The sequence below is a fragment of the Oncorhynchus gorbuscha genome, linkage group LG08 (genome assembly GCF_021184085.1).
Source record: "Oncorhynchus gorbuscha isolate QuinsamMale2020 ecotype Even-year linkage group LG08, OgorEven_v1.0, whole genome shotgun sequence".
NCBI lineage: Eukaryota > Metazoa > Chordata > Actinopteri > Salmoniformes > Salmonidae > Oncorhynchus > Oncorhynchus gorbuscha.
Window position 1 is genome coordinate 71623609 of NC_060180.1, and position 26941 is coordinate 71650549.

At 46.5% G+C, this 26941-nt stretch overlaps 1 protein-coding gene across 1 annotated transcript in view; it reads right to left on the bottom strand.

Moving 5' to 3' along the window:
* LOC124040692 (E3 ubiquitin-protein ligase rnf213-alpha-like) overlaps positions 1-26941 on the bottom strand; it is a 70828-nt gene that overhangs the window by 5907 nt on the left and 37980 nt on the right. Inside the window, 32 exon segments of the mRNA XM_046357767.1 lie at positions 157-249; positions 564-761; positions 874-951; positions 1064-1265; positions 1791-1971; positions 2113-2193; positions 2346-2475; positions 2671-2919; positions 3032-3126; positions 3452-3626; positions 6818-6974; positions 7384-7487; positions 7582-7616; positions 7866-7959; positions 8056-8298; positions 15597-15707; positions 15884-16006; positions 16208-16407; positions 16589-16796; positions 16947-17061; positions 18407-18509; positions 18687-18853; positions 18973-19152; positions 19284-19384; positions 19793-19913; positions 21753-21940; positions 24589-24798; positions 24955-25103; positions 25286-25416; positions 25576-25661; positions 25663-25762; positions 25891-26026. Coding sequence (XP_046213723.1) covers positions 157-249; positions 564-761; positions 874-951; positions 1064-1265; positions 1791-1971; positions 2113-2193; positions 2346-2475; positions 2671-2919; positions 3032-3126; positions 3452-3626; positions 6818-6974; positions 7384-7487; positions 7582-7616; positions 7866-7959; positions 8056-8298; positions 15597-15707; positions 15884-16006; positions 16208-16407; positions 16589-16796; positions 16947-17061; positions 18407-18509; positions 18687-18853; positions 18973-19152; positions 19284-19384; positions 19793-19913; positions 21753-21940; positions 24589-24798; positions 24955-25103; positions 25286-25416; positions 25576-25661; positions 25663-25762; positions 25891-26026 — 4544 coding nt within the window.

Sequence of the window (26941 nt, forward strand, 5' to 3'; positions counted from 1 at the left end):
CAAATACTAATTTTACAATGTAATAATTTTGGGTTTAAAACATTGAACAGCTCACACAATTGACACAGTCAGGTTGTTTTAGGGATGATTGTGTCATGTGCTGTGGATGATTGTGTCATGTTCTGTGTCTCGTTGGTTGGTCTGAACGTGTCTTACCCTCTTCAGACTCTTCAGCATGTTCTCTGATTTGAGGGATGACAGGAGCTGCCACAGAGCCACACAGTGCTTCAGACTGCACCTGCCCAGAGCCTGCAGAAACGGCACCGCGTAGAACACACATTACGAACATTGAAAACAATTCACCACTTGCATTTAAGGTAGAATTGGCGATGCACAAAATAAAAAAAAACAGCAATATCTGGTTGATTTCTAAACAACTAAGAGCATGCACAGATACTCTCTGTGTGACTGTGTGAGCGAGAGAGAAGTATTGCATCACATTCATCTCAATGTCTACAGTGCTGTTTGTGACAACATCCTGTTGCCTAGTCTCAGTTTAAGTTGATATTGACCAACCAAGTCATGTGTTTCATGTAATATTATAAATGGTGTGGCTGTGTCACCTTTAAGATGCGAGGGTCCATCTGCTCGCCCATCTTCAGCATGTCCTCCAGGTAGCGGTCCAGGGGCATCTGGGAAACTCCCCCAGTCATGGACAGGAAGCCCAGAGCCAGCTCCACAGCCTTCAGGGCTTCACACACCTCACTGTACGACTGCAGATCCCTGGACAGGGCTGTGAGGGTCAGGGACGGCAGATGCTCCTAAAAGAAACAACAACATTTCAAATATTTGTTTTTGTAAAGTGAAGTGAATAATCACATACCATATTAAGAGTATAAACAAAAACAAGTTTGATGATGAAGAACGACTTGCCTGAGGCACGTTTCCTTTCACCATTTTGAAAATGATGTCATAATCTCTCTCGTGTCTGGTGACCAGAGTGGGGATTCCCTGAAAGTCAACACATTGGTTCAGTCAGTGAGTGCCATATTACCTTCAACTATAGGGGTAGGAACTATGGAACGTGACCAGGGACTGAAATGGAACCAGGCCCTGAACTTACAGTCAGTGTGATGAGAGGCTTGCCCTGCAGGAAGCGGGTGAGAACCTGCTGCTGGATCTTGGGCAGGTCGTACTCAGACAGGGTCTCCTTGCCACGCTCCAGGCTGTACTGGCAGTTGGACAACACCAGGGGCAGCAGGTCCTTCTCCAGTTCATAGCGGATCACATGCAGCTCTGTCAGCTCTGACAGGCTCACCTTGTAGCTGTTGATGCAGAAAGTCACCCCCTATTCAGTCAACGGGCTTTAACCTATTTATTTTATACTGTGCATTGCTTTATTCATTGCTTCCCATGTTTTGACCATTTGTCCACAATCCCCAATTCTTCAATATTGAGCACTTTTCAGTAGAGCAAAAAAACTGTGGTGATGATGCAAATAGTCATTTGAACAAATGAACAAAATCCTAACATATCGTTTTGAGTAAACAATCTAATTGAAATCAAATGTATTTATAAAGCCCTTTTTACATCAGCAGATGCAGTGCTTATACAGAAACCCAGCCTAAAACCAAAAACAGCAAGCAATGCAGATGTAGAAGCACGGTGGCTAGGGAAAAAACTCCCTAGAAAGGCGAGAAGCTAGGAAGAAACCTAGAGAGGAACCAGGCTCTGAGGGGTGGCCAGTCCTCTTCTGGCTGTGGCCGGTGGAGATTATAACAGTAGATGGCCATTTAAAAATGTCTCTTTAAGTAAGCTTTCGGTGGAACTCTCATTCTTCATTAGTGTACCTGGTGTCTTCCCCAGTGTGGCGGTCCACAGAGTGCAGCAGCTCATTGTGAAGGGCCACCAGGTAGCTTAGCAGAGCCGTGGAACACAAGCCTGGACCCTGACGCCGCGGCAGGAGGTACTGGAGGTCACTGTCCAGGTCCAAATCATCCTTCCAGAAGTCCTCTGGGATCTTTATCTCATCTACACACACACACACAACGTCCATGATTCACAGACAGCGGCTGTCAAAAACACACACTAAACAATAGATTCTTGTTTTTGACAATTCATTCTGGTCGTAAGGGCAACCTGCCATGTTTTATAGAGGACAGGGTAACTCACTGGTGGCTACAGATACTCTGAGCAGGTTCCACGTGTTCATAAATATCTGGACTTGCTTCTCATACCACACTCTCATTGGCCCTGTTAGAAGATAAACATTTATTGAGAACAAAAAAAACAAATCACAAAATTCTGTTTTTAAGGAAATCTATATGAAATTGGGCAAATGGTCAATAACTCGGCTGGTAACTATGTTGCATAGTACCAAGGATGCATTGTTATGATACAGTTACCTGGCTGTCGTTGGATGAACTCTCTGATGGAGACATCCATCAGGTCTGATGAGTTCTGGAACTTTTTCACCAGACTCTTCTGTAGGGCCAGGATATCTGGAAGGAACTTGACCAGTCGGAACTCCGCCTCCTGTTCAATCACCAAATGAATAACGCAGCCGATCGTGTGATTTAAAAAATGTCCCAGAATCACAAAGAAACCATTAAAATATGCTGTTGACATTTTACCACATACAATATATCAAAAAACGGCACATATTTAATAATAATACATACTTACAGAGCGTTTACGAAAAACCCCAAAAGACAATTCATGACGGTTTACCTTCTGTAGGAACCTCCAGAGTAATGGCAGCTTGTCCTTTCCGTCATTCTGTTCTACGATGTGGGTGAGACTGAGTAGGGACACCCTCTCTCTGCAGCTCCAAACCCCTGAACAGTGGACCTGGGAGCCCTGAGACAGGGAGGACAACGGACACTCGTCCCCAAATGTCACCCTCATGACGAAGTTGGAGGAGACACGGGAGTCATCTCTGATGGTGGCGTTCACCTCCCTCAGCTGCTGGTCAAGGTTCTGTGATGACACACAAATGGTTGTCATGGTTCTTGTCAAAGCTGGAATAGAATATCTTTCAATCACGCTGTACAGTACTAGCCAACTGAAAATATAATCCAAAAGGATTCACCTTCAACTGAGGAGTGATGATGTCAGTAGCAACAGTTGTCTCCCAGGTATTTCTGGCCTCTTTAGTTGAGAGTTGGGGATCATTGGCAGCCGGCACTAGAAACAAAGACACGACTGACTAGTCAATGATGGGGCTACTGGTGCGCTATACAGTCTCCAAGCATTTTTAGCTTTCATAATTGTAAACCGCAGAGTTCAGCAGGTACTTGCACTTAAGCCATAAAAAGGAACAAAATATATACTAAAATATAAAAAAAGCTATATTTTTTAACTTTACAATGGCACTTTGTATTCTTTCCAGCATGGAATTAAATAATGTACATTTTTACATCTCGGCCTTCTTGTTTTTTTCCCCCATTTTATAGCTTGAGTGCGAGTACCTGCCAAACTCAAACATTCCCTTTGAAATTAACATCCTTACATTGATTGGTCGGTGATGGTTCCAGAATGGATCTGACTATCAGGTGGACGGTGGTGACAGTGTCATCATTTCCCTTCCCCAGGGCTTTGGTCAGCTGATCCATGTCTTTCAGCAGGTGACAAATCAGAAATTGGCAGGCGTCCTGGACTGGAGGCTGGATGATCTGCTGGATGGACTAGAAAGAGAAACAAAACGGGGAGATTAATTGCAGGAAAGAATTACAAGAGGGTGAAAGTGCAAGGTATAGAGAAGGATAGGGCTCCTGTTTCAGTGTCTCTTCGTATGAAATGTTTTAAAAGGTAGGCCGTTGAACTGAACGCTGTATGTAAAATGTTAACATTCTTTTTACTTTCATTAAAAACAAAACAAGGAGCATACGTTTCAGCCCCGACGACATCATCAAAAGTTAAAATCACTGTTTTTGAAAATGTTTTTTTCTTTTCTCCAAACACTATGAGATTTGCGGTGACGTGGGGAGCAAGAAAGCACCCTGCCTCTGGATAGACACTTGTTGCAGGTTTTGAAAATCACTGTTTAAAAAAAAATAAAACTTTTAATTCTACCCTGTGATGTCACAGAGAAGTATTCTTTTAGGACATCTTTATCTTTTGAACCACGGATCATAGAAATTCTGCCATTTTCACATATTGTAAAACGCTGGTTAGGTGCTGGAGATAACGAATGGGGTTTAAACGTGGCAAAAAATGTCCTTTACTACTGATGAAATATATTTATCTTCTCAACCTCGTTGGGTTATTCCTTTTCGTGGTTTTAAAGTGCGACGACCTTTTGAGCTCTATAGATATTTTTTCTCCTACGCACCAGCCACCTTTCATTCTAGCCTGAGCGCAAACCTTCATACTGACTTTCGGAGAATATTATTGCGAAATACTGCCTTCTATAAACTACTTTGTATTTCATTTGCAATAGAACATTTGAAATTAGTATAAAATATGAACTAACAAGCTGACTGATGCTACATTTATACAGGTCTTATTGTGAGCTATATAATTGAGTAAACAATGGTACACAATTTCAATTTAATTAAGGTAGGTTGTCCAATCAAAAACGCATATTTTGACCAATGGGTAAAATAATATGTTAATTGTGTGGATCGGTGCTGTTCAAGATGAGGAGGACGATCATTTGTTTTTATGACCTTGGCCTTATTTCTATTACAGCGTATTGGATGACTGTCATTCATATTCCATTCACCCAGCTCAATGTTACATCGGTAGGTTTAGGTTACTACATGATACTCGATTTTCCCTATACCCATCATGAGGTTGCTACAACCTAGCCTATGAATAAAATTTTGCAACGTAGGTGCACAGGTCGAGAGAAACAATTTGAGTAATGAAGGTGACAGTCAGTGACACATTCAATACCACCTTGCACTCTTGCCTTTATCTAGCTAATCATTAGTCCAACAAATTTAGGTATGTTTATTCCCATTTCGTTCCTTATGCTTCCGTTTAAGAAATGTTTTTCAACAGAATCGGTTGAATGAATACACCCCTGATCACATGCAAACACAGTTCACTTTCATAGCAGCCACATACAAACAGCATAATTCCTTCTCGCATCGACGCACTCTCCTCCCCTCACCTTTTCCCTTCGCTTGTGGACTTCAGTGCACAACACATCAGCTGTCTGGGACCTTTACAATCCAACTGCTAAACACAGCCTACATCGTTGTCACCATATTGGCTAACGTTATAGTCAACATAGCTACTAGAACTAAAGCGTTAGTAAACCCGCTACAATCTTGCTGTACAGTGTACAGTCAGCAAGCAGTTTAGCAGTTACACCGGCGGGCTCTGGTGGCAATACATATATATATAAAACCAAAAGCTTACCTTGACTTGGAAAAGTTTGAGCCGGGTGTTTGAGTAGGCTAAACTAGCTAGCTAAGTAATTGGAAGAAAAAAAAACTACGAAATCTCTCTCTCTCCCCTTCATTTTTGAAGAAATTAATTAGTTCAAAACTGTTCAACTATTGTCTTTATCGCTCTTTGAGTCAACTACTCACCACATTTTATGCACTGCAGTGCTAGCTAGCTGTAGCTTATGCTTTCAGTACTCGATTAATTTTCTGATCCTTTGATTGGGTGGACAGTTCATGCTGCAAGAGCTCTGATAGGTTGGAGGATGTCCTCCGGAAGTTGCCATAATTACCGTCTAAATCTATGGAACGGGGTGAGAACCGTACCTGTTCTCCGGCTGCACCATGGTGCTACCCTCCAGAGTGCTGTTGAGACTACTGTAGACCTTCATTGCAAAACAGTGTGTTTTAATAAATGACTTGGAGACGTAAAAATGTTTAGTATGGTTTTATCTAAAGGATCACTTTTTTTACTGTTTCACTATTTTATGGAATTCATGCTCTGGTATAGATAATCCTCTAAGAAAGCCAGTGGTCCAAGCCTCATGTCTCGATCACAATCTGTTAAGAAGTTAAGAGTTTTTACCCTCGTTGGATGGTCAGAACTAGGGGGACTAAATCAAATGGGTCCAGAGAGAAAAAAAGTGGTCAGAAATATTGGACATTGTGGGGCGGCAGAGTAGCCTAATGGTTAGAGAGTTGGACTAGTAACCGGAAGGTTGCAAGTTCAAACCCTTGAGCTGACAAGGTACAAATCTGTTGTTCTGCTCCTGAACAGGCAGTTAACCCACTGTTCCTAGGCTGTCACTTAAAATAAGAATTTGTTCTTAACTGACTAGTTAAATAAAGGTTTAAAAAAAATGTGTATTGTGTCAGCTAAGCTGGATTCTGTGCAATAATTAAGGCTACCTGACAGGTAAACAGGTAAAAAAAATTGAGAGGTAAGATAGATATCGATTTTGAGACTAAATTACTTCATGTTCTTTTTCAAATATTTCTCACAAAAACTAGCGTATCTCTGAAATGTCAACTGAGCACTGAGCGTATATCAAGCTTTTTATTTTCAAAGACTTTTACATTGAATTCAGCTCGTCATGCAAATGTTGCTTTTAGCAAACCGCAGAAACAACTTTGAAGGCTAATACTCCAAATATATAAAATCCTCAAAAGTTGTTACTAGAAACCTGCACCGCTATGTCAATAGAGCTCGATGCTTATAAATTAGATGGATAATGTTATGATATCCGACTTTAATGTTGATATGTCCAAGAAAGAACCCACTGAACAATTAATAACATGAATTATCATATTTCTATTGGTAAAATGCATTTTATATTACAAGGAAGTGGAATTTCATCACCAAAGCAATCACTCTTGGCAGTGTGGGTGGACTCCCTACTTAATTAAGGTACTGTTCTTTCACACACTGGACCCATAAAGCTAGAAAGAGTTGGCAGCTTTTGGCAGACAAGATGGCCTACCTGTGGCTGCTCTGAGGCCCCTCTCAGCATGGCCAGGTGGGTGAGCAGTCTGACCAGGATGAAGGGGGTGAGGGACATGTTTTTGGTGTCCAGGGTGTCTGGGTTGTCCCTCCTCTGAGGGTCTCCCAGGATGTGGCCAGTCCTTGTGAGATCTCCCCTAAGAGGACACGTTCAGTTTTTGCTCGTGACATGAGCCATGTATCAAAGGTATCAGAAAACACTCTAAGAAAAAAAGGTTCCAAAAGGGTTCCAAAAGGGTTCCAAAAGGGTTCTCGTCTTCATTAGGAACCCCTTTTAGTTCCAGGTTGGACCCTTTGGGGTGGAAAGAGTTGTACATGGAACCAAAAGGGTTCTACCTGGAACCAAAAAGGGTTATTCGAAGAGTTATCCTATGGGGATAGATGAAGAACCATTTTTCTAAGAGTGCGGGAGTGCTGATCTAGGATCAGGTCCCTCCTGTCTTTTGTTTAGTATAATTTTAAAGGCCAAACTGATCTTAGATCAGCACTCCTACTCTGATGCTTTGGCAGTAATATCAATGTCGCGCCCTTAGAGAGCTGACTTACTGCTGTAGCTCCATCTTCTGGAAACCATTCAAGGGAACATGGTTCTCCCCTCCAATCTCCGCCTCACACTCTAGACATTTTGCCTTATGGGTGGGTTGACCACACTGCAATAGAGTGGGTAAATCAGTTGGCTGTTTGCTTAGCTAACGAACATAAAATATTAAACTAACGCAATTTTACATGAAGAACTTTGCTTACCTTATCGACAACACAGGGGTGACCATTCGGACAAGCTGTTGAGATTTTAGTCAAAACTGAGCTTATACAGAAATGTTATTGTTTTTGACCCAAAATTATATTAGCTGAAAATAACAATCAATTTCCAACGGTAGATATCCACAACACAGTTACTGTCTATACGCTTCCTGTAGCACGATGTTAATAAATACAATTTCACAGAGGTGTACCTCCGATGATTAACTCAAAGTTCAAGTTACAGTACAAGCGTTTATCAGGTTAGGATTCAAAATGTCTGTACTTACAGTACCAGGAGAGTCCATAATCCACTTTATTCTGTGTTATAAGCCTTTGAGCGACAGCCAGCATGTCCTCAGGCATTGTGGGTAGAAAGGCACTCTGTTGGGGTAGACATAAGCAGATAAAAGACAACTCCCACAGTCAACAAGGAGAAAGTCAATGTAAGATATTGACAGGTGCCGATGAAAATCATACCAGCATATTGTTGGGAGACAGGCCAAGCTGCTGTAGAGGTGTGAGCAGCCCTTCTGTCCCAGTGAGCAGCACAGCAGACATGTGGACAGCCAGCTCTATAAGGGTGTGCTCCACACTGGACCGGTCTGCCAGGACACTAAGTCCTCCCATCCTGTTGTGAACCAATTCTTTGGCAAAGTCCCTCACTTCCCTGCGATGTAGGTACCTTGATCCCTCGATGAAGTCCTCAAGTGCTTTGCATTGCTGGAGGAGTAAAACAAAGTCAGACATTTTGGATAAGTGTAATTGAGATTTTCTGAAGTCTATAAATACAAATAGAATTCAAAGTATAACTATTGTAACTTCAAAATCGGAATAGTTTGCCAACTCTATCGTTAGTTGTGGGCTAACAGTTTTCCCTCTGATGTTGAGTTGAAGGAGGTGGTCCAATATGTATACCTTAGGGGTGGGGTGGAGGCCTGTGTTTCTACCTTAGGGGTGGGGTGGAGGCCTGTGTTTCTACCTTAGGGGTGGGGTGGAGGCCTGTGTTTCTACCTTAGGGGTGGGGTGGAGGCCTGTGTTTCTACCTTAGGGGTGGGGTGGAGGCCTGTGTTTCTACCTTAGGGGTGGGGTGGAGGCCTGTGTTTCTACCTTAGGGGTGGGGTGGAGGCCTGTGTTTCTACCTTAGGGGTGGGGTGGAGGCCTGTGCTTAGGGGTGGGGTGGAGGCCTGTGTTTCTACCTTAGGGGTGGGGTGGAGGCCTGTGTTTCTACCTTAGGGGTGGGGTGGAGGCCTGTGTTTCTACCTTAGGGGTGGGGTGGAGGCCTGTGTTTCTACCTTAGGGGTGGGGTGGAGGCCTGTGTTTCTACCTTAGGGGTGGGGTGGAGGCCTGTGTTTCTACCTTAGGGGTGGGGTGGAGGCCTGTGTTTCTACCTTAGGGGTGGGGTGGAGGCCTGTGTTTCTACCTTAGGGGTGGGGTGGAGGCCTGTGTTTCTACCTTAGGGGTGGGGTGGAGGCCTGTGTTTCTACCTTAGGGGTGGGGTGGAGGCCTGTGTTTCTACCTTAGGGGTGGGGTGGAGGCCTGTGTTTCTACCTTAGGGGTGGGGTGGAGGCCTGTGTTTCTACCTTAGGGGTGGGGTGGAGGCCTGTGTTTCTACCTTAGGGGTGGGGTGGAGGCCTGTGTTTCTACCTTAGGGGTGGGGTGGAGGCCTGTGTTTCTACCTTAGGGGTGGGGTGGAGGCCTGTGTTTCTACCTTAGGGGTGGGGTGGAGGCCTGTGTTTCTACCTTAGGGGTGGGGTGGAGGCCTGTGTTTCTACCTTAGGGGTGGGTGGAGGCCTGTGTTTCTACCTTAGGGGTGGGGTGGAGGCCTGTGTTCCTACCTTAGGGGTGGGGTGGAGGCCTGTGTTTCTACCTTAGGGGTGGGGTGGAGGCCTGTGTTTCTACCTTAGGGGTGGGGTGGAGGCCTGTGTTCCTACCTTAGGGGCGGGGTGGAGGCCTGTGTTCTACCTTAGGGGTGGGGTGGAGGCCTGTGTTTCTACCTTAGGGGTGGGGTGGAGGCCTGTGTTCTACCTTAGGGGTGGGTGGAGGCCTGTGTTTCTACCTTAGGGGTGGGTGGAGGCCTGTGTTCCTACCTTAGGGGTGGGTGGAGGCCTGTGTTCCTACCTTAGGGGTGGGTGGAGGCCTGTGTTTCTACCTTAGGGGCGGGGTGGAGGCCTGTGTTTCTACCTTAGGGGCGGGGTGGAGGCCTGTGTTCCTACCTTAGGGGCGGGGTGGAGGCCTGTGTTCCTACCTTAGGGGCGGGGTGGAGGCCTGTGTTCCTACCTTAGGGGCGGGGTGGAGGCCTGTGTTTCTACCTTAGGGGCGGGGTGGAGGCCTGTGTTTCTACCTTAGGGGCGGGGTGGAGGCCTGTGTTTCTACCTTAGGGGCGGGGTGGAGGCCTGTGTTCCTACCTTAGGGGTGGGGTGGAGGCCTGTGTTCCTACCTTAGGGGTGGGGTGGAGGCCTGTGTTCCTACCTTAGGGGCGGGGTGGAGGCCTGTGTTCCTACCTTAGGGGCGGGGTGGAGGCCTGTGTTTCTACCTTAGGGGCGGGGTGGAGGCCTGTGTTTCTACCTTAGGGGTGGGGTGGAGGCCTGTGTTTCTACCTTAGGGGTGGGGTGGAGGCCTGTGTTTCTACCTTAGGGGTGGGGTGGAGGCCTGTGTTTCTACCTTAGGGGTGGAGTGGAGGCCTGTGTTTCTTTCTACCTTAGGGGTGGAGGCCTGTGTTTCTACCTTAGAGGCGGGGTGGAGGCCTGTGTTTCTACCTTAGGGGCGGGGTGGAGGCCTGTGTTTCTACCTTAGGGGCGGGGTGGAGGCCTGTGTTTCTACCTTAGGGGTGGGGTGGAGGCCTGTGTTTCTACCTTAGGGGTGGGGTGGAGGCCTGTGTTTCTACCTTAGGGGCGGGGTGGAGGCCTGTGTTTCTACCTTAGGGGCGGGGTGGAGGCCTGTGTTTCTACCTTAGGGGTGGGGTGGAGGCCTGTGTTTCTACCTTAGGGGTGGGGTGGAGGCCTGTGTTTCTACCTTAGGGGTGGGGTGGGGTGGAGGGGCCTGTGTTCCTACCTTAGGGGCGGGGTGGAGGCCTGTGTTCCTACCTTAGGGCGGGGTGGAGGCCTGTGTTTCTACCTTAGGGGTGGGGTGGAGGCCTGTGTTTCTACCTTAGGGGTGGGGTGGAGGCCTGTGTTTTCCTACCTTAGGGGTGGGGTGGAGGCCTGTGTTCCTACCTTAGGGGTGGGGTGGAGGCCTGTGTTTCCTACCTTAGGGGTGGGGTGGAGGCCTGTGTTTCTTTCTTCTGTGTTTCTACCTTAGGGGTGGGGTGGAGGCCTGTGTTCCTACCTTAGGGGCGGGGTGGAGGCCTGTGTTCCTACCTTAGGGGCGGGGTGGAGGCCTGTGTTTCTACCTTAGGGGCGGGGTGGAGGCCTGTGTTTCTACCTTAGGGGCGGGGTGGAGGCCTGTGTTTCTACCTAGGCCTGTGTTCCTTAGGGGCGGGGTGGAGGCCTGTGTTACCTTAGGGGCGGGGTGGAGGCCTGTGTTTCTACCTTAGGGGCGGGGTGGAGGCCTGTGTTTCTACCTTAGGGCGGGGTGGAGGCCTGTGTTTCTACCTTAGGGGTGGGGTGGAGGCCTGTGTTCCTACCTTAGGGGCGGGGTGGAGGCCTGTGTTCCTACCTTAGGGGCGGGGTGGAGGCCTGTGTCTACCTTTGGAGGCCTGTGTTTCTACCTTAGGGGCGGGGTGGAGGCCTGTGTTTCTACCTTAGGGGCGGGGTGGAGGCCTGTGTTTCTACCTTAGGGGTGGGGGGTGGGGTGGAGGCCTGTGTTTCTACCTTAGGGGCGGGGTGGAGGCCTGTGTTTCTACCTTAGGGGTGGGGTGGAGGGGTGGGGTGGAGGCCTGTGTTTCTACCTTAGGGGTGGGGTGGAGGCCTGTGTTTCTACCTTAGGGGTGGGGTGGAGGCCTGTGTTTCTACCTTAGGGGTGGGGTGGAGGCCTGTGTTTCTTTCTACCTTAGGGCGGGGTGGAGGCCTGTGTTTCTACCTTAGGGGCGGGGTGGAGGCCTGTGTTCTCTACCTTAGAGGCGGGGTGGAGGCCTGTGTTTCTACCTTAGGGCGGGGTGGAGGCCTGTGTTTCTACCTTAGGGGCGGGGTGGAGGCCTGTGTTTCTACCTTAGGGGTGGAGGCCTGTGGGGGTGGGGTGGAGGCCTGTGTTTCTACCTTAGGGGTGGGGTGGAGGCCTGTGTTTCTACCTTAGGGGCGGGGTGGAGGCCTGTGTTTCTACCTTAGGGGTGGGGTGGAGGCCTGTGTTTCTACCTTAGGGGTGGGGTGGAGGCCTGTGTTCTTTCTACCTTAGGGGTGGGTGGAGGCCTGTGTTTACCTTACCTTAGGGGCGGGGTGGAGGCCTGTGTTTCTACCTTAGGGGCGGGGTGGAGGCCTGTGTTCCTACCTTAGGGGCGGGGTGGAGGCCTGTGTTCCTACCTTAGGGGCGGGGTGGAGGCCTGTGTTTCTACCTTAGGGGCGGGGTGGAGGCCTGTGTTTCTACCTTAGGGGCGGGGTGGAGGCCTGTGTTTCTACCTTAGGGGCGGGGTGGAGGCCTGTGTTTCTACCTTAGGGGTGGGGTGGAGGCCTGTGTTTCTACCTTAGGGGCGGGGTGGAGGCCTGTGTTTCTACCTTAGGGGCGGGGTGGAGGCCTGTGTTTCTACCTTAGGGGCGGGGTGGAGGCCTGTGCCTTAGGGGTGGGGTGGAGGCCTGTGTTTCTACCTTAGGGGCGGGGTGGAGGCCTGTGTTTACCTTAGGGGCTAGGCCTGTGTTCCTACCTTAGGGGGGGGTGGAGGCCTGTGTTTCTACCTTAGGGGCGGGGTGGAGGCCTGTGTTTCTACCTTAGGGGCGGGGTGGAGGCCTGTGTTTCTACCTTAGGGGCGGGGTGGAGGCCTGTGTTTCTACCTTAGGGGTGGGGTGGAGGCCTGTGTTTCTACCTTAGGGGTGGGGTGGAGGCCTGTGTTTCTACCTTAGGGGTGGGGTGGAGGCCTGTGTTTCTACCTTAGGGGTGGGGTGGAGGCCTGTGTTTCTACCTTAGGGGTGGGGTGGAGGCCTGTGTTTCTGTGTTTCTACCTTAGGGGTGGGGTGGAGGCCTGTGTTTCTACCTTTTGTGTTTCTACCTTAGGGGTGGGGTGGAGGCCTGTGTTTCTACCTTAGGGGTGGGGTGGAGGCCTGTGTTTCTACCTTAGGGGTGGGGTGGAGGCCTGTGTTTCTACCTTAGGGGTGGGGTGGAGGCCTGTGTTTCTACCTTAGGGGCGGGGTGGAGGCCTGTGTTTCTACCTTAGGAGGCGGGGTGGAGGCCTGTGTTTCTACCTTAGGGGCGGGGTGGAGGCCTGTGTTTCTACCTTAGGGGCGGGGTGGAGGCCTGTGTTTCTACCTTAGGGGTGGGGTGGAGGCCTGTGTTTCTACCTTAGGGGTGGGGTGGAGGCCTGTGTTTCTACCTTAGGGGTGGGGTGGAGGCCTGTGTTTCTACCTAGGGCGGGGTGGGGGTTTCTACCTTAGGGGTGGAGGCCTGTTTCTTTCTACCTTAGGGGGCGGGGTGGAGGCCTGTGTTTCTACCTTAGGGGCGGGGTGGAGGCCTGTGTTTCTACCTTAGGGGCGGGGTGGAGGCCTGTGTTTCTACCTTAGGGGTGGGGTGGAGGCCTGTGTTTCTACCTTAGGGGTGGGGTGGAGGCCTGTGTTTCTACCTTAGGGGTGGGTGTGTTTCTACCTTAGGGGCGGGGTGGAGGCCTGTGTTCCTACCTTAGGGGCGGGGTGGAGGCCTGTGTTTCTACCTTAGGGGCGGGGTGGAGGCCTGTGTTTCTACCTTAGGGGCGGGGTGGAGGCCTGTGTTTCTACCTTAGGGGTGGGGTGGAGGCCTGTGTTTCTACCTTAGGGGTGGGGTGGAGGCCTGTGTTTCTACCTTAGGGGTGGGGTGGAGGCCTGTGTTTCTACCTTAGGGGTGGGGTGGAGGCCTGTGTTTCTACCTTAGGGGTGGGGTGGAGGCCTGTGTTTCTACCTTAGGGGTGGGGTGGAGGCCTGTGTTTCTACCTTAGGGGTGGGGTGGAGGCCTGTGTTTCTACCTTAGGGGTGGGGTGGAGGCCTGTGTTTCTTTCTACCTTAGAGGCGGGGTGGAGGCCTGTGTTTCTTTCTACCTTAGAGGCGGGGTGGAGGCCTGTGTTTCTACCTTAGGGGCGGGGTGGAGGCCTGTGTTTCTACCTTAGGGGTGGGGTGGAGGCCTGTGTTTCTACCTTAGGGGTGGGGTTCTACCTTAGGGGTGGGGTGGAGGGTAGGGGGGGTGGAGGCCTGTGTTTCTACCTTAGGGGTGGGGTGGAGGCCTGTGTTTCTGTGTTTACCTTAGGGGTGGGGTGGAGGGGTGGGGTGGAGGCCTGTGTTTCTACCTTAGGGGTGGGGTGGAGGCCTGTGTTTCTTTCGACCTTAGGGGTGGGGTGGAGGCCTGTGTTTCTTTCTACCTTAGGGGTGGAGGCCTGTGTTTCTACCTTAGGGGTGGGGTGGAGGCCTGTGTTTCTACCTTAGGGGTGGGGTGGAGGCCTGTGTTTCTACCTTAGGGGTGGGGTGGAGGCCTGTGTTTCTTTCTACCTTAGGGGTGGGGTGGAGGCCTGTGTTTCTACCTTAGGGGTGGGGTGGAGGCCTGTGTTTCTTTCTACCTTAGGGGTGGAGGCCTGTGTTTCTTTCTACCTTAGGGGCGGGGTGGAGGCCTGTGTTTCTACCTTAGGGGCGGGGTGGAGGCCTGTGTTCCTACCTTAGGGGCGGGGTGGAGGCCTGTGTTTCTACCTTAGGGGCGGGGTGGAGGCCTGTGTTTCTACCTTAGGGGCGGGGTGGAGGCCTGTGTTTCTACCTTAGGGGTGGGGTGGAGGCCTGTGTTCCTACCTTAGGGGTGGGGTGGAGGCCTGTGTTCCTACCTTAGGGGCGGGGTGGAGGCCTGTGTTTCTACCTTAGGGGCGGGGTGGAGGCCTGTGTTTCTACCTTAGGGGTGGGGTGGAGGCCTGTGTTTCTACCTTAGGGGTGGGGTGGAGGCCTGTGTTTCTACCTTAGGGGTGGGGTGGAGGCCTGTGTTTCTACCTTAGGGGTGGGGTGGAGGCCTGTGTTTCTACCTTAGGGGTGGGGTGGAGGCCTGTGTTTCTACCTTAGGGGTGGGGTGGAGGCCTGTGTTTCTACCTTAGGGGTGGGGTGGAGGCCTGTGTTTCTACCTTAGGGGCGGGGTGGAGGCCTGTGTTTCTACCTTAGGGGTGGGGTGGAGGCCTGTGTTTCTACCTTAGAGGCGGGGTGGAGGCCTGTGTTTCTACCTTAGGGGTGGGGTGGAGGCCTGTGTTTCTACCTTAGGGCGGGGTGGAGGCCTGTGTTTCGGGGTGGACCTGTGTTTTAGAGGCGGGGTGGAGGCCTGTGTTTCTACCTTAGAGGCGGGGTGGAGGCCTGTGTTTCTACCTTAGAGGCGGGGTGGAGGCCTGTGTTTCTACCTTGGAGCCTGTGCGGGGTGGAGGCCTGTGTTTCTACCTTAGAGGCGGGGTGGAGGCCTGTGTTTCTACCTTAGAGGCGGGGTGGAGGCCTGTGTTTCTACCTTAGGGGCGGGGTGGAGGCCTGTGTTTCTACCTTAGGGGCGGGGTGGAGGCCTGTGTTTCTACCTTAGGGGCGGGGTGGAGGCCTGTGTTTCTACCTTAGGGGCGGGGTGGAGGCCTGTGTTTCTACCTTAGGGGTGGGGTGGAGGCCTGTGTTCCTACCTTAGGGGTGGGGTGGAGGCCTGTGTTCCTACCTTAGGGGTGGGGTGGAGGCCTGTGTTCCTACCTTAGGGGCGGGTAGAGGCCTGTGCTCCTACCTTAGGGGTGGGGTGGAGGCCTGTGTTCCTACCTTAGGGGCGGATAGAGGCCTGTGTTCCTACCTTAGGGGCGGGGTGGAGGCCTGTGTTTCTACCTTAGGGGCGGGGTGGAGGCCTGTGTTCCTACCTTAGGGGTGGGGTGGAGGCCTGTGTTCCTACCTTAGGGGTGGGGTAGAGGCCTGTGTTCCTACCTTAGGGGTGGGGTGGAGGCCTGTGTTGGCTGCTCGGTACAGACTGGTGACTTCTCTGAAAAGAGCCAGCAGGATATACAAAGTCCGCCTCCTTGCAGGTGCAGTACATCTCTACAACAAAACAACACACAAAGCTGAGGACAAATTCACCAAACATCCATAAAATCTTAGGTTAGAAATAGTTTTAATAAAACGAATACACACACACACACACATGAATAAAACTAAATACACACACACACACATTACATACAGTGGTATTAAGTTTAGTGGAGTTAAACTAATACCTGACAGGTATCCTCAATCTCCTGCACACTGTCCTCTAGTACTGCTTTGGCAACAGCCTCGCGAATAACCTGGTAGTCGTCTCCATAGACGAGATACTGGTCCATCTGGCCAACATCTTCATTCTGCATGCAAGACGATGGAAGAGACCCTGATATCTATAACATCGTCCTTCACAGTACTAGCTAGGAAATACACATCGTTGTATCTAACCCACTCAGGTCCCACTTTAGAAACATGTTTGTAAACACTAGAGGACAGAAAACAGGATCAATGGGGGATTTTATATGGTTGTATGAAACATTTAATGAAACCCTGTGATGTACCTGTTGCTGCACCTCTTCAGGAAAAAGCCACCTGTACGTCTCTGTATCCCTCAGCATTCTTTGGACATACTCTACACCCTGCTGGCTGCTGATGTTGCGGATCAGGTAAACCCTGTACCAGTCGTTCTTACTCTCCTTACACAGGCTCCTAACAGCACACAGGAACTCCTCGACCGCATCCTGACGATTTTCACATTCCCCTGCACACAATGTGAGGAACCGAGGACAGATCTTGGATCAGTCAGTCAAAGTGATTGCAAGTATTCCTTATAAAACATTCCGTATAAAAAAATCATATCTAATTCATTCACACCAACAAGCACAATTTGTAAAGCAACAAGGATCAGAATTCGTGACGCCATATTGACTGAGTGTTTTTACCAGACTGTGTGCTATGGAGCAAGTGTGCAGCCGTGTCCAGGCATAGACGGACCCTCGCGATCTGTTGCAGGTACTCTATTGTGACAGTCTCAGCCGACGCAGTGACAGAGTCCAGGAAGTGACTCAAGAACTCAGCCTCTTTCTGCAGGTAGGCCTGCTGGTCTGCAGGCTTCTGGCATTCATGTGGCTTTCTGTCGAACATGGAGTCCTGCAGAAAAAAAAAAACGTTTTAAACATCTATTCTATTTATTTAACCTTTATTTATCCAGAAAGTTCCTTTGAGGTTAGAAGACCTCTTTTACAAATAGAATAGTGATAGCACACCATTGATATAGGGTGAAATCCTGTCAGATCCTACCTCAAGGCAGTTGATGTAGAGCGCATAAAGTTCATTTTTATCCTCAGCCTCTAGAATGTTGCTCTCTTCTATCAATGTCAAATACTGCTGCAGATATTCTTTGACTTCATCAAAGCTAAAAACACACAAAAGCAAAAAAATGTTCATTTTCAGTCAAATGTTTGATAACATCGGAAACATCGGAAACCAACTGACTTCCGTTGCTGGTTACAGCAGCATTGCAGTGATACACTACATGATGAAAAGTATGTGGACACCTGCTCGTCAAACATCTCATTCCAAAATCATGGGCATTAATATGGAGTTGGTCCCCCCTTTGCTGCTATAACAGCCTCCACTTTTCTGGGAAGGCTTTCCACTAAATGTTGGAACATTGCTGCGGGGACTTGCTTCCATTCAGCCACAAGAGCATTAGTGAGATTGGGTACTGATGTTGGGCAATTAGGCTTGGCTCGCACTCGGCATTCAAATGCATTCCAAAGGTGTTCGGTGGGGTTGAGGTCAGGGCTCTGTGCAGGCCAGTCAAGTTCTTCCACACCGATGGACAAATAATTTCTGTATGGACATCGTTTTGTGCACAGGGGCATTGTCATGCTGAAACAGGAAAGGGCCTTCCCCAAACTGTTGCCACAAAGTTGGAAGCACAGAATAGTCTATAATGTCATTGTATGCTATAGCGTTACGATTTCCCTTCACTGGAACTAAGGAGCCAAGCCCGAACCATGAAAAACAGCCCCAGACCATTATTCCGCTTCCACCAAACTTTACAGTTGGCACTAAACATTGGGGCAGGTAGCATTCTCTTGGCATCCGCCAAATCCAGATTCGTCGGTTAGACTGCCAGATGATGAAGCATGATTAATCACTCCAGAGAACACGTTTCCACTGCTCCAGAGTCCAAGCTTCACGCCACTCCAGCCGACGCTTGGCATTGGTGATCTTAGGCTTGTGTGCGGAATGCTCGGCCATGGAAACCCATTTCATGAAGCTCCCGACAGTCCTTGTGCTGACGTTGCTTCCAGAGGCAGTTTGGAACTCTGTAGTGGAGTGTTGCAAACAAGGACAGATGATTTTTAAGGGCTAAGCGCTTCAGTACTTGGCGGTCCCGTTCTGTGTGGCCCACCACTTTGCCGTTGTTGCTCTTAGACGTTTCCACTTGACAATAACAGCACTTACAGTTGAACAGGGCAGCTCTAGCAGGGCAGACATTTTATGACTGCCTTGTTGGAAAAGTGGAATCCTATGACGGTGCCACGTTGAAAGTCACTGAGCTCTTCAGTAAGGCCATTCTACTGCCAATGTTTGTCTATGGAGATCGCATTGCTGTGTGCTCGATTTTATACACCTGTCAGCAACGGGTGTGGCTGAAATAGCCGAATCCACTCATTTGAAGGGGTGTCCACATACTTTTGCGTAAATATATAGTGTTTAAACAACACTTTCTTTTCTGGTTCACTCACGTGTACTTGAGCAGAAGCTTGAGTATCACTGATCGCACCACAGGATTCTTGTCCATAGACTCATCAAATGGTGAGAAATCTTTGGTGTGTATCTGACTTTGTGCTGGAACAAATATAATAAAAATCAGAACAAAGATTAAAAACATTTTACTGAGCCACAATCTTCCCTCCGGTCTGTTTAAATGCTTAAAATGTCAAAAAGAAGGAACAAACGGAATCTAAACTCTATATTTTTGACTAGTGTGTTTGCGTGTTATTTGCATGTGTGTGTTGAGGGTACCTCTGATGAGTGGGATGGGTTCTGTCTCGACCATGAGGAAGGACAACAGGTGCAGGATGACACCTTTTGATGGGGGGATGTTGTCCTTGAAGCACACAGTAGTGACCAGGTCTATGAAAAACGCATTGCAACTCTGCCTGAACTGGGCGTTTAGGGTGATGCAAGCTCTGCAAAACCACAATAGACAGATTTCAACAGATAAGACGGTTACAGGGAAAGACATGTCCTTTATCATTGGCTATCCAGTTTTTTTGTTGTTTTTTTTTAAAGGGTAAAACACACCCACCTTATGTCCTCTGACACTTTGACCTGGAAGTCATCTGGGAGTTCGTGTTTGCACATGGGGCAGTACATTTGGCCTGTGCTGAGACATCCTCTGACACAGGTCAGACAGAAGATGTGGTGACAGGGTAGATCCACCGGGTCTTGTGGTTCCCCCATGCACACACGGCACTGGAAACCAAACCTACGGGAAAGAAAATTGCTGGCGTCATTAAACAGCAAATTCTGTATAAAGCTTATCAGCCACAGCGAATAATGTAGACATATAATATGAATAGCTTTTTACACTAAATAAATTATATCAAATAGACTTACTTGCAAATCAGATCACTTGCTTTTTGCTTGCAAGTCTTCAGTATTGTAATGATGGCCGCAAATGGTTCCTCCGATTTTACGTCTGAGTTTTTTACCAGAATCTGCCACACGAGATAATTAGCAGTCACATATTAGTTAAAATGACATCCAACCAATTGAGTTGATTTCAATTTTTTAATTTATGTAAATTACACAGTTGTCGCCCATTACTCCCATTGGTTTTTAGCTAGTGGTGACAAAAGTTAGCTGAAGTTCCAGGGTTAGGAACAGTTTAAACATTCACTTGTGAAATACTGAATTGATCCTTTAAGCACAACGTTCAATGTAATGAGAAAATTGCAATACGTTAAAATAGTTCAAGAGTTCAGGTTCACATATACATAGTTTAAGTGATGAGGGCTAAACCTGAAATATGGGATGGAAATAAATATATAAGTATAAACAAAGCACCAAATGTAAATCGGTGGCATGTTGACTTAAATAACAAAAAATCTATTATGTGAACTCACTTTGCCTAAGGTATGAGTGTGATCAAGGACCAGAGACTTGAGCGCCCTCTCCTCAGACTCAAAGCCTAGCAGCATGTGTTCCACAAACAGAAAGACGATGCAGATACGGTTCCAATGATTACTAGAAACACAAAACAAACAAGGACAAATCTTTACTTATTCTGGAAGAATTAGCCATATCTGGGAGAAAGTTAATTCAGACAAACAATTACTTACTTACACATACATACATACATACATACATACATACATACATACATACATACATACATACATACATACATACATACATACATACATACATACATACATACATACATATTTGTTTGACTATTTTCTACATTGTATCAAAACACAAAAACACAGACATCAAAACTATGAAACAATACATATGGAATCATGTAGTAACCAAAAAAAGTGAAAATTCAAAATATATTTTATATTTGAGATTCTTCAAAGTAGCCACCTTTTGCCTTGATGACAGCTTTGCACACACTTGGCATTCTTTCAACCAGCTTCATGAGGTAGTCACCTGGAATGCATTTCATTTAACATGTGTGCCTTATTAAAAGTTAATTTCTGTAATTTCTTTCTTTCTTAATGCGTTTGAGCCAACCAGTTGTGTTGTGACAAGGTAGGGGTGGTATACAGAAGTTAGCCCTATTTGGTAAAAGACCAAGTCCATATTATGGCAAGAACAGCTCAAATAAGCAAAGAGAAGCGAGAGTCCAGCATTACTTTAAGACATTAAGGTTTCTTCAAGTGCAGTCGCAGAAACCATCAAGCGCTATGATGAAACTGGCTCTCATGAAGACCGCCACAGGAAAGGAAGACCCAGAGTTACCTCATTACAGAGGATACATTCATTATAGTTAACCACACTTCAGATTGCAGCCCAAATAAATGCTTCACAGAGTTCAAGAGACACGTCTCAACATCAACTGTTCAGAGGATACAGCGTGAATCAGGCCTTTATGGTTGAATTGCTGCAAAGAAACCACTACTAGAAGACACCAACAAGATGAAGAGACTTCCTTGGACCAAGAAACACGAGCAATGTTCATTAGACAGGTGGAAATCTGTCCTTGTCTTTGTTTGACGCAGAGTAGGTGAACAGATGATCTCCGGGTGTGTGGTTCCCACCGTGAAGCATGGAGGAGGAGGTGTGAAGGTGTGGGGGTGCATTGCTGGTAACACTGTCAGTGATTTATTTAGAATTCAAGGCACACTTAACCAGCATGGCTACCACAGCATTCTGCAGAAATATGCCATCCCATCTGGTTTGTGCTTAGTGGGACTATCATTTTTTTTTCAACATGACAATGAACCAACACACCTCCAGGCTGTGTAAGGGTTATTTGACCAAGAAGGAGAGTGATGGAGTACTTTATCAAATGACTTGGCCTCCACAATCACCCGACCTCAACCCAATTGAGATGGTTTGGGATGAGTTGGACCGCAGAGTGAAGGAAAAGCAGCCAACAAGTGCTCAGCAAATATGGGAACTCCTTCAAGATTTTTGGAAAAGCATTCCAGGTGAAGCTGGTTGAGAGAATGCCAAGAGTGTGCAAAGCTGTCATCAAGGCAAAGGGTGGCTACTTTGAAGAATCTAAAATATATTTTGATTTGTTTAACACTCATTTGGTTACTACATGATTCCATATGTGTTATTTCATAGTTTTTATTCTACAATGTAGAAAACAGTCAAAAGAAAACCCATCAATGAGTAGGTGTCCAAATTTTTGACTGATACTGTATATTTTTTATTATTGCTTTTTGAATATCATGGATATGCTTGCTTTACTACTTCATTCCAACATGTGTGGATGGACTAGCACCTTGAATTCAGAACTTTATACGGTGAAGGTCTTCACCTCTTTCGCAATGCATATTGACTTTCTTATAAACAAAATAAAGTCAAATGGCCTTCTGTAGTCTTTCAAAGAGACATTTCCCTCACCAGATGTAGTCAAACAGTTCCCGGCTCCTCTCTCCATACCGCTTCAGGCTTCTCTGGGAGCAGACCAGCTCCATAGACCCCTTCAGTCTTTTCACCTGCTTCAGCCAGTCCTGGCACTGGGCATCAGAGTCCAATGCAGGGGGTTCCAGGAGCTCAACACAGGCAACTGCTGCATAGACATCCAGAACCTGTGGGGGCAGGGTAGCCTAGTGGTTAGAGCGATGGAAGTTCAAATCCCCGAGCTGACAAGGGTAGTTCTGCCCCTGAACAGGCAGTTACACTGTTCCTAGGCCGTCATTGAAAATAATAATTTGTTCTTAACTGACTTGCCTAGTTAAATAAAAGGTACAAAAAATATTTAAAAAAATAAAAACCTGGCAGAGGAGTGGTATAGTTACTGACATGTTTACTATGACATTTCTATCAGTATGTTGGCAGTACAGTATATACTGTGACATTTCTATCAGTATGTTGGCAGTACAGTATATACTGTGACATTTCTATCAGTATGTTGGCAGTACAGTATATACTGTGACATTTCTATCAGTATGTTGGCAGTACAGTATATACTGTGACATTTCTATCAGTATGTTGGCAGTACAGTATATACTGTGACATTTCTATCAGTATGTTGGCAGTACAGTGAAGATGGGAAGCACTAGACATATTGGTAGACAGAAGGTGGACCACGGTGCTCTTCATATAATTAATTAAAATGGCTTTATTTGTATGGCATGTTCAATAGAAACAAGGTTTTAAAAATCTGACGCGTTTCGGCTGCAAGGCCTTCGTCAGTGAGTACTCCCTTTTTTGACAGTACATACTGTAGATATCCTACTACTATCATACATTCATATATACTGTAGATAACCTACTACTATCATACATTCATATATACTGTAGATAACCTACTACTATCATAAATGCATATATACTGTAGATAACCTACTACTATCATAAATTCATATATACTGTATGTTCAACTAGTATCATAAATTCATATATACTGTATGTTCAACTACTATCATAAATTCATATATACTGTATGTTCAACTACTATCATAAATTCATATATACTGTATGTTCAACTAGTATCATAAATTCATATATACTGTATGTTCAACTACTATCATAAATTCATATATACTGTATGTTCAACTACTATCATACATTCATATATACTGTAGATAACCTACTAGTATCATACATTCATATATACTGTATGTTCAACTACTATCATATATTCATATATACTCTATACAAACATTTGGAACATAAACCTGATTTCTCAAAACTAAATGTGGCAGTGTGTGGAAAATATATGCACTTACCATCTCTGGGCTGTGCTTCACTAGTGTGATTCTTACCATCTCTGGGCTGTCCTTCACTAGTGTGATTCTTACCATCTCTGGGCTGATCTTTACTAGTGTGATTCTTACCATCTCTGGGCTGTCCTTCACTAGTGTGATTCTTACCATCTCTGGGCTGTCCTTCACTAGTGTGATTCTTACCATCTCTGGGCTGTCCTTCACTAGTGTGATTCTTACCATCTCTGGGCTGTCCTTCACTAGTGTGATTCTTACCATCTCTGGGCTGTCCTTCACTAGTGTGATTCTTACCATCTCTGGGCTGTCCTTCACTAGTGTGATTCTTACCATCTCTGGGCTGATCTTTACTAGTGTGATTCTTACCATCTCTGGGCTGTCCTTCACTAGTGTGATTCTTACCATCTCTGGGCTGTCCTTCACTAGTGTGATTCTTACCATCTCTGGGCTGTCCTTCACTAGTGTGATTCTTACCATCTCTGGGCTGTCCTTCACTAGTGTGATTCTTACCATCTCTGGGCTGATCTTTACTAGTGTGATTCTTACCATCTCTGGGCTGTCCTTCACTAGTGTGATTCTTACCATCTCTGGGCTCATCTTTACTAGTGTGATTCTTTCCATCTCTGGGCTGTCCTTCACTAGTGTGATTCTTACCATCTCTGGGCTGATCTTTACTAGTGTGATTCTTACCATCTCTGGGCTGTCCTTCACTAGTGTGATTCTTACCATCTCTGGGCTGATCTTTACTAGTGTGATTCTTTCCATCTCTGGGCTGTCCTTCACTAGTGTGATTCTTACCATCTCTGGGCTGTCCTTCACTAGTTTGATTCTTACACTGGGCTGTCCTTCACTAGTGTAATTCTTACCATCTCTGGGCTGTCCTTCACTAGCTTGATTCTTACCATCTCTGGGCTGTCCTTCACTAGTTGATTCGTACCATCTCTGGGCTGTACCTCACTAGTTGATTCTTACCATCTCTGGGCTGTCCTTCACTAGTTGATTCTTACCATCTCTGGGCTGTCCTTCATTAGTGTGATTCTTACCATCTCTGGGCTGTCCTTCACTAGTTTGATTCTTACCATCTCTGGGCTGTCCTTCACTAGTGTGATTCTTACCATCTCTGGGCTGTCCTTCACTAGTGTGATTCTTACCATCTCTGGGCTGTCCTTCACTAGTGTGATTCTTTCCATCTCTGGGCTGTCCTTCACTAGTGTGATTCTTACCATCTCTGGGCTGTCCTTCACTAGTGTGATTCTTACCATCTCTGGGCTGTCCTTCACTAGTGTGATTCTTACCATCTCTGGGATGTCCTTCACTAGTGTGATTCTTACCATCTCTGGGCTGTCCTTCACTAGTGTGATTCTTACCATCTCTGGGCTGTCCTTCACTAGTGTGATTCTTACCATCTCTGGGCTGTCCTTCACTAGTGTGATTCTTACCATCTCTGGGCTGTCCTTCACTAGTGTGATTCTTACCATCTCTGGGCTGTCCTTCACTAGTGTGATTCTTACCATCTCTGGGCTGTCCTTCATAAGTGGGATTCTCTGCAGGTGAGGAACCACCTGTGGTTGCAACGACATCATCCTGGTGAGGTTGTGCAGACGGGTACGGTACATGTTGTAGGCAGTGTGGACCAGGGGCAGGGAGGGAATCTCTTCACTTGGAGCTTTTCGTCTCCTCTGGAGCTCATTCACACAGCAGCTCAGGGCTTCACACAGATGCTGGGAAAATCCATATATTCATTAGGATCACCTAATTGATGGGTAGCCATATTATTATCATATTTGACAGTAAATAGAAAGGACCTTTCTATAAATGGAACCTATTGTTTTACTATTTGTATGTATTGAAAACAAGATGATGTTGCAAAGGCATACCTTTAACTCCGCCTCCGAAGCCACTTTCATCGTCATGGCAATGAAGTCCTGCAGGTACCTTTGGAAAAATTCCCTCTGCAGTTTCTCACCCAATGTAGCCAGATACTGACCAAGGGGGATTTTCTCAAAGAACACCTCGACACGTCCTCCCAAGAAAAAAACATTTGTAAAAGATTGAGTTTATACAACTAAATACTGTAAGTAGTGCACATGAGAGATAAGAAATACACCTTTAAGAATAATGTATTACATTTGCATAAGCTATACAATTGTTATCTAAATGTATCGTTCAGTTTTTTTAACGTCTGAATTAAGGCATTCAATTATTTACCTCTGGTCTGCTGAGTTTGAATCAATAGTTCATCCAGGATATCTCTGATCCTCCAGCTAAAGGGCATTGTGCAGCACATGGTCCTCTCAGCTGTGACATGGCTCTGCACCAGGATGGTCTTAGACTCAGAACTGTGGTAAATGGGGAGTTTGTGAGCAGTGACCTGATCTACCTGTTCCACTGAGACACAACACAGGCTACACAAAACCTTACACTGTCATACAAGGACTCCAGGCAGTCCAGTCGGTTTCTTAATCCGGTCTGTGTATCATCACACATAAATCACTCACTTGAGATCAACGTTAGGAATATCAAGCATCTCGTTACTGCCGAATATCTTCAGCCACAGGTTTCGGACTTCCTCCCCACTGTTTGCTGTCCAGCAGGAGGTCAAGATTACGGTCCCGGTCGATGACTGAGACCAACTGGGCCAAGAGGGGTGTGACCACTGCTTGGATTCTCTTCCATAGAGTTTGTCTGTGGAACAAATACAGTATGAACTGACTATACTTCTGAACTATGACAAGACAAAATAACCATTTGAAAATGAATGAAATTATCGACTTTCCATATGCAGAGTAGTGCAGTATCATTGATTAACATACGTGAAGGTTCCCCCCTCCTGAAGAGCATCGATGTTTGATGCCTCCATTAATACCCAGAACTTGGGGGAAGGGATATTTCGCTCACGGTTTTCCAGTAGAGAGTGAAGGCGGCTTCTCAGGGTTGTCAGGAACGTAGCTTTAGGGCACAATACAGAGATCAAGCATATATATTCATGTAAAAGCCAGTTACTTTTAGTTACAGTATTTGTTTGCTGTTAAAGATCTGAGATAATTGTTCCTCTCAGACGTTCTATATTTGGATTTTGGGCCCATTTATAATGAAAAGTACTATAGTAAATTATGGTATAAATACTATAGTATTCACTGTAGTGTTTTTGCAGATTTGACTGTAGTATACCGCAGTATTTTCAGCTAACTATAGTATAAATTACTGTAGTAAAAGAAAAACTGTAGTAAATACTATAGTAATGAATGTAGCATTTTTGTGGATTGTAGTATACTGTAGTATTTGCTGGAGTGCTTTTGCAGACTAATATTCTGTAGTGTTTTTTGCAAATATTACGGTAGTATTTACAATAGTATTTTTGTTTTACTATCTTTGACATAGAGGTGCAGGCTTTCTCCTTGAGGAAACCTACTGAGAAATACTAAAAGATCACATTTTCCATAACCTGTAGGTAAGTAGGACTGGGGTCTGAACGGATAGTTCAGAGTTTCTGCTCTTTTGTATAACCTGTAAGGAACAGGAAATATGGTCTATACTTGGCATGCAGGTTTCCAACTTATGGGTGGCACAAATTGGCATATGGGGAGGGGAATGGGCAGGGTAATATGCAAATTAAATACAGTGGTATTTACTATAGATTTTTAAAAAGTGTTGTGTTTTTGCAGACATTACTGTACTATTTATTTACTACAGTGTTTGTGTGAAAAATACTGTAGTATTTACTATAGATTTCTACAACAGTATACTACAACATTCGATAGTTAGTACTACACATGATCGAGGGATAATACAGTGTGCAGTACAGTTATTCTACATTATACTACAGCATTGTTGAATACTTGTTTCTGATTGGCTAGAAGGGCA